The 7,438-nt window shown below is 40.9% G+C and overlaps 1 protein-coding gene across 1 annotated transcript; it reads right to left on the reverse strand.

Moving 5' to 3' along the window:
• Window positions 1–342: 342 nt before the first annotated feature.
• On the reverse strand, window positions 343–1,302 carry LOC122484356 (olfactory receptor 10Q1-like). Its single transcript, XM_043582310.1, has one exon. The coding sequence runs from the start codon at window positions 1,300–1,302 to the stop codon at window positions 343–345; it is 960 nt and encodes a 319-aa protein (XP_043438245.1).
• Between the last annotated feature and the right edge of the window lie 6,136 nt (window positions 1,303–7,438).

Raw genomic sequence — 7,438 nt, forward strand, 5'->3', positions numbered from 1 at the left:
GGCATTTTAGGTGAGATATCCTTATGAACATTTTCCAAGCAATCAGCTAATACCATTGCTTCTCAAGAGGAAGCTTCAAAGATAATAACATTGCTTCAGAATAAATGTAGACTTTTGATCCGTGGCTAAGTGAATAATAGCCTACAGAAATCTTGTCAATTTTCAGTTTTAAAGGTTCAGAGAACTTTAAAAACATGAAAGTGAACTGTAGCAAACAAGCATGTTAGGGACAGAAGAAATGTAAATCCAAACTTTGGAGAAATAAATATAAATCTGGCATTTGTGGTAAGGGTTTCACTGTTGTCCTATGCTCAGGGACCTGTTTCAGGTCCCCCTGAAACTTCAGAGAGCTTCACCTGTTCCTTTGCTACTGATGGCCTTTTTCAGGGCACCTTTGACATCCTTGTTCCTAAGGGTGTAAATCAGCGGGTTGAGTAGGGGGGTGATGAAGGTGTAGACTAGGGCAAACTGGCGGTCCTCATCCACCGACGAGCCCGATTGGGGACGCAGGTAGACCAAGGCACAGAAGCCATACTGCAGCAGGACCACGGTGAGATGCGACGAGCAGGTGGAGAAGGCCCGGCGGCGGCCCTCGGCGGAGCGGATGCGCAGGATGGCGGAGGCGATGAACACATAGGACACACAGATAAGCAGGAAGGGGACGGTCAGCACCAGGATGCCCACCACGTAGAGCACCGCCTGGTGCACGCGGATGTCGGCGCAGGCCAGCCGCAGGACGGGAGGCACGTCGCACAGAAAGTGGTTGATTTCCCGGCGGTGCCCGCAGAAGGGCAAGGTGAAGATCAAGCAGGTGAGCTGCAGGGAGAGGACGAGGGCCAGGCCCAGGGCGCACAGCACCATCCGGACGCACAGCTTCTGGGTCATGATGAGGGTGTAGCGCAGCGGGTGACAGATGGCCACGTAGCGATCGTATGCCATGATTGCCAAGAGGAAGCAGTCAGCGCCGCCCAGCGTGAGAAAAAAGAACATTTGGGCCCCACAGCCAGCCAGCGGAATGGGTTTCCGGGCGCCCCAAAGGTTGGCAAGCATCAGAGGCACCACCACTGTGGTGTAGCTGATCTCTACGAAAGACAGGTTGCACAGGAAGAAGTACATGGGGGTGTGCAGCGAGCTGTGTGTGCGCACCGCCCAGACGATGGCCGCGTTGCCACAAAGGATCATCAAGTAGAGCAGGAGGAAGAGGAGGAAGAGGAGGGCCTGCAATTCGGGGACGGTGGTGAACGCGCGGAACACGAACTCGGTGGGGCCGGATTGGTTGAGGACTGGGCTCCTGGCAAACATGTCCCCTGCAAGAGAGCGACAGAAAGGGCCGGATCTTCCTTCGCTGAGTTGTTTTATTGTCCGAGTTAGAATAAAGGCACGTTTCGTGCAGAAAAAAAATAACTCAATTCCTCAAATCATCTAGTTTGTTAAAAAAAACCAAACGAAAGCGAAGTGTTGGGTGTTGTGTGATATAAATGTCGTGAGAAGTAAAACAGTAAAACCCTGCTGTGTCTAAATAATTATTCCAAGTATTGTTTTATAAAGAACGGAAGTTTTCAATATAATTTTTTTAATATATGAAATTTATTGTCAAATTGGTTTCCATACAACACCCAGTGCTCTTCAATGACCAATATAATTCTTAAGAAGTTTATTATGAAAAATAATTTTTAAGAGTACTCCAGAGCTAAAACCTCTCAACTGATATGAAAAATATGAAAAATGGAAAGGAGAAAGGAGAGAGAGGGAAAACTGTTAATTTTCTCACACTGTCTAAAGAGTGACTTATATATAGACTTTATATGATTAAAGTATAAACTTTATTGAGATGTGGGTGGTTAAAGAAAAGTTTATTCTTTATACATTCTTTAATATTTATTTATTTATTTATTTATTCATAAAATGTTTTTTATTTATTTTGAGAGAGGGAGGGGGAGGGAGGGGCAGAGAGAACGGGAGAGAGAGAAGCCCAAGCAGGTTCTGTGCTGTCAGCACAGAGCCTGACGCAAGGCTCAATCTCACAAACCTTGAGACCATGACCTGAGTGGAAATCAAGAGTTGGGTGCTTAACTGACTGAGCCACCCAGGTGCCCAATTCTTCAATATTTAATATTGATCACTTTAATATTAAATATTAATATTTAAATTTAATATTAAATATTAAAATAAAGAGAATGTATTTTTCCAAATATACATAATATAAACATACACGTCTTTTTCCAAAGTTAAAGAGAAAAATTAAAGAAGGAAGCTATTATTCAAAAGAAAAAAAGAACAAAATGGATACAGAAATGGGGGTAAAAACGTGCAGTTACGTGTTTTAAATATGCTTATGCAATTATATGTTAAAGATTTTAAGGAATACATACATTTTAAAATTGATTTTTTGCGCAGGTGTGTGGGTGGCTCAGTCAGTTGATCATCCAACTTTGGCTCAGGTCATGTTCTCGTGGCCTGGGGGTTCAAGTTCCCAGTCGGGTTCTGTGCTGACAGCTCAGAGCCTAGAGCCTGCTTTGAATTCTGTGTCTCCTTCTCTCTCTGCCCCTCCCTGTTCATACACTCTCTCAAAAATAAAAATAAATAAATAATGTAAAAATGATAATAAATTTAATTTTTTTCGTAATTGCCTTTTCAACGATCTGATCAATTTCTGGCTCTGATTGCATTGGATGAAAGGGCTTTTACTTTACAGAAAGCACAAAAGTTTTTCTCTGTACCAGCAATAAGTACTTAGAACACTCTAATCCCAATAGCCTCACAAATATAAAGTGTCAAACAATGTAATGTAATCATAAGACAAATTTAAGGCTTTTTTGTATGGAAAAACTCAACATTTTAGCAATATTATGTATCTTAAAAATAATGCATGTAGTTGGTATGAGTCTGATACAGATCCCAAGATAATTTGAGTTTGTATATGTGCACACTTTTGTGTGCGTGTGCATGTATTTCATAATGTGATTTTAAAGTTTATTTGGAAGAACAGCCAAGTGAGAATGGATGTTCAAAAAAGAGTGAGGGTGAGGCTTGCATTAACTATTAAATTGTAGCATTAAATAACAACATGTTGTATATCAAAATTAAATCAATTAAAAATACATGCAGGAATAGAGAGTTCAGTAAGACAGAAAATACTCATAAATATGTGAGTCTCCAATTCATGATAAAGGTATGGCAGCATAGCAGATTGGCTAAGTGCATGTTTTCTGCCATCAGACTCCTTGGGTTCAAAGGAATCATGGGCACTTTACATAAAATCCATATACTTCAATTTTTAAAAGCCATAACATGGGAATGACAACAAAGACACTTGGACAATATAATGAAAATAAATTAAAAGCACTTAATATGGCATCTGTCCCTATAAACATTCACTAAATGTTAACTCAAACTATTTTTCAAATAACTACAGTATGGAATAATGGACCAATATTCATTTTGATATGAATTTTTAAAAATTATCATATGCTGACATTTATTTTTGGATGGCCAGAAAGCATATTCTTAAAAAGCAGAATCAAAAACGAAATCATACAGGTAAGGACAAAACTAAGATCCTGAGCCAGCAAGATCTAGTTATGAGAAGGTAGAGTCTCCCCTACACTCTTTGGTTCTTGGATTTCATTCTTCTAATCTGTTATCAATTACTTGGTAACTTTGACAAGACGTCCCAAAGACCCACACAGAAAAGACAGATTTGTTGGAACAATTCCATTGGAGAGTCTAATACAAATATTCAATCTCCGAATCCATACGTGTAGAGAGGGAGGCAGTCTCCTACAAAGTATGATTAGAGAAGCCTGAGAAAAAGCCCTGCTACTCCATACTGTCCCCACCATATTGCCCCCTGACCACTGTGAAGGAAATTCTTGAGTTAATTATTCCTGTGTGAAAACACACAGGCTCTAAGGTCCTTTCGCCTGCATTTGAATCCAGGTTCTGCCACACACCAGCTCTCTGGCCTTGAAAATTCACTCACTCAATAAGTAAACCTACAAAGCTCAGTTTCCTTAGCTGACAATCTGCAGCGTTCGTGTTCATGTTAGTAAAAATATACACACAGTGCCTTGTGCGTTGCCCCGCTCTTCCCCCTCCCAAACATTTCCTATTTAAGATCTATATAACGCAATATTTACCATTTTAATCGCTTTTAAGTGTATAGTTCAATGGTGTTAAGTATATTCAGATTTTTGTGCAACTATCAACGCCATTATCAACAGAAATCTTTTCATCTTGCAAGAGTGAAACTCTATACCATTAAATAACTCCCCATCTCTCTTCCTTCCCAGCCCCTGGCAACTGCAATTCTACTCTCTGTGACTATGATTTTTTCTTAGTGTTTATTTATTTTTGAGAGAGAGAGAGAAAGCTCACGAGCAGGGGGTGGGGCAGAGAGAGTGGGGGACGGAGAATCCTAAGCAGGCTCTGTGCTGACAGCAGAGAGCCTGATGCAGGGCTCAAACTCAGGAACCATGAGAACAGGACCTGAGCAAATCGGACCCTTAACTACTGAACCACCCCCTCTGTGTCTGTGACTTTGACTACTCTGGTTTCCTCATATAAGTGGGACCCTACAGTATGTCTCTTTGTGACCGGCTTATTTCACTTCGTGTGTCTAGCTTTTAAGAGGGGCCTATCTCTTCCCAGTGCTCACCCTCTCTAATCCCTTGACTACTATCTTGTTTCTCTCCTGAAATGGCTGGAAGTCCGTCAGCCTGGGTGACTTTTCCTTCCTTTCTTCCTAGCTAATGTGTACAGGTTTCTGCTCAGGAAGCAATTATCCAGGAAGAATTCCTGATTCTCCTTCTCTCTGCACCTCTGGGTAAGGTGCTGTTTGTATGAACTGCTGCAAAACTGTCTCAGTTCCAAGACTGCTGTGCCTGCATCAGGCTAAGCACCGTCAGGCAAGCAAGAAAGCTAGCTAGCATTTATTGAGCACCTGACGCCTACTGAAATCTTAGTCTCAGCTCTGGGGAAACCATTTTAAAAAATATGAAAAATGATGTGTGTCTTTAATCATGTAAGGGAGACCTGATGTTTAACAGAATTTGGGAAAAACTCTTCTAAGTGAGAGTTTCCTATGTAACCTTTCTAGAATATCAAAGCTATAAAAGACCTCTCCTCCTACATAGAAAGATGATGGATGGATGGATGGATGGATGGATAGATAGATACATACATACATACATTTATAAACGAATAGATAAATAGGTACATGGATACATATATACATAGTCAAGCACATTTGGGAAAAACTAAATAGTCTCTTTGTGACCTGCAGAGGAGATAAGCATTGAAAGGCTTTTAGAATCCTGATGTGCAGAAGTAACTATAAATTTAACTTTTCAATGTTTATTTCTCTGGCGTTTCACAAAAGCTCCTTTAGGTGCCTTGGCAGCATATTCAAACATAATAATAATGGCTCGTGTCACAACGTGAAGGCACTCTGGTAAACTCTCCACATGTATTAATTCAGACGCACCTCACAACTACACCATGAGCTGGGTCATATTTTATGCGTATTTTACAGATCAAGAACTGAGAAAGATTAGTCTGAGATTCAACAGCTGGTCCGTGGTGGAGTTGTGATTTAAGCCCAAGCATTTTGGATCTGGAAAAGAAAGACCTAAGTTTGGGCCCTGGCTTCACCACTTCTGAGTTACGTGATTTTGGACAAACCACAATCTAAGTAAGCCTCATTGTCCTCATCTGGGGAGGGTGGAGAATTACGTCCAAACCACTAAGCTATTTGATTTATTTAACCCTTCTTGCATGTACTTTGAAATGTCTCCCTGTACTCTAAAGTAGGGATTAGCAAACTTTTTCTACAAAGGACAAGATAGAAAATATTTTAGGCATTGTAGGCTACATGGGGTCCTTGTGTATTATGTATCTCCCTCCCTCCTTGCCCCTTCCCTCCTTCCTTCCTTCCTTCCTTCCTTCCTTCCTTCCCTCCTTCCTGTCCTTCTCTTCTTCTCTCTCTCTTTCTGCCTCCCTCCTTCCCAATCTCCTCTCTCTCTCTTTTTATTCTTTTCTCTTAAAGTACAAAACATACTCCTAGCTCAAGGGCTGCACAAAAAGAGGCTGAATTTGGTTTATAGCCTAGTTTGCCTATCCTTGCCCTGAAGTATTATATGCAGCAGGTTAAGATCAATTAGGAAAAAAAAATAACCATTAGTTTTTAAAAAGTAAAGTCTCTTAAGATGTTTCCTTACCTCCTTGCAATTCACTTCATTCCGTCAGCCACCAAAGAACATTCATAAAGGCAAAAATTTTTTTGTTTCTGCCTATAGATGATTAAGGCACTTCTTTCAGAATGCTTCCTGACCCTATGTATTCTGTTCTTTGAGAATGAAATGAAATATGAATACATGGGATCCAGATGTGTGTAATCCCCTGGAAATGAAAAGTAACCAGTAGGTGATGTCTTTGTAGTATCTAGATGTGCATGGCAAAGAGTGTGCTGGTGTTCAGGAAGAGAGTCAGGTTTTAGAAAGCCATTCTTGGAATAGGGAAACATAAAGAGGAACATAAGGAAAGTGGGTATACTTTGGAATTATTCTAAGCCAGAGTTCATGGAAGGACCAGACTCCTTTTCTGCATTCTCCTCTTTACTCAGAGTCCATTTTGCCTGATTTAGCCACATAATTCAGTGCTCTATAGGATGTCTTAAAATAATGGGTCCCAAAGAGGAGGAATTTCCCCAGTGGCCTTACTTAAACCAAATTAAACTAAAAAATATTGGGAGGAAATTTCCTGCATTGATCAACTGTGACAAAGTTAACGGGCACCTTGGTAGTCACAGACAACTGTTGTCTGGGGACCGCAGGGTGGTGTCCTCATTCGAACCTAAACCCAACCCATAGGAACATAAGGATGGGTATTCTGGAAAATTCAATCTATGGGAAACATTCGTGCCAGCTCAGGGTTCCCCAAAGCAGTAGACTACATAAAAATTATCCTCACCCGGGCAACTGGGAATGTGAATTTTAGGCTGAGTTTTGCCACTTAAATGCTAAGTCAACTCAGGCAAATTTTGAAGGTTTTTATATTTGAATTTCCTCATCTATATTATGCATGGTTGAACCAGGTGATGTCTATGGTCCCCTCTCACCTCAAAAGTCTACAATTTCTACTTCTCTCTCAAGGAACAGAGAACATATGGGAGAACAGCAGCCCGCTATCGTTCGTAGCTTCCTCATTTCCCCTGTCAATCATAGCATATTTCTCTCTGCTGAGCTCTGCCCCATTCCCACACATTTCCATGATAATAACTTATTTGGTCATTATATTTATAATGAGATATCATGTTTGTTCTTATGTTTATAATCTGATGCCCGAAGCAAATGGGTGGCTTGACTTAGCTATTGTGTATGTGAATGCCTTTGCCACGAGCAGGCGTGTTATTCTGGCCTTCACCCAACTAAGTTGCCAG

This window comes from Prionailurus bengalensis, chromosome D1 (genome assembly GCF_016509475.1).
Source record: "Prionailurus bengalensis isolate Pbe53 chromosome D1, Fcat_Pben_1.1_paternal_pri, whole genome shotgun sequence".
In the NCBI taxonomy this organism is placed as follows: domain Eukaryota; kingdom Metazoa; phylum Chordata; class Mammalia; order Carnivora; family Felidae; genus Prionailurus; species Prionailurus bengalensis.

Bases quoted from the DNA above. Each gene is read 5' to 3' on its own strand.
- LOC122484356 (XM_043582310.1), bottom strand. From the start codon at position 1,302: ATGTTTGCCAGGAGCCCAGTCCTCAACCAATCCGGCCCCACCGAGTTC.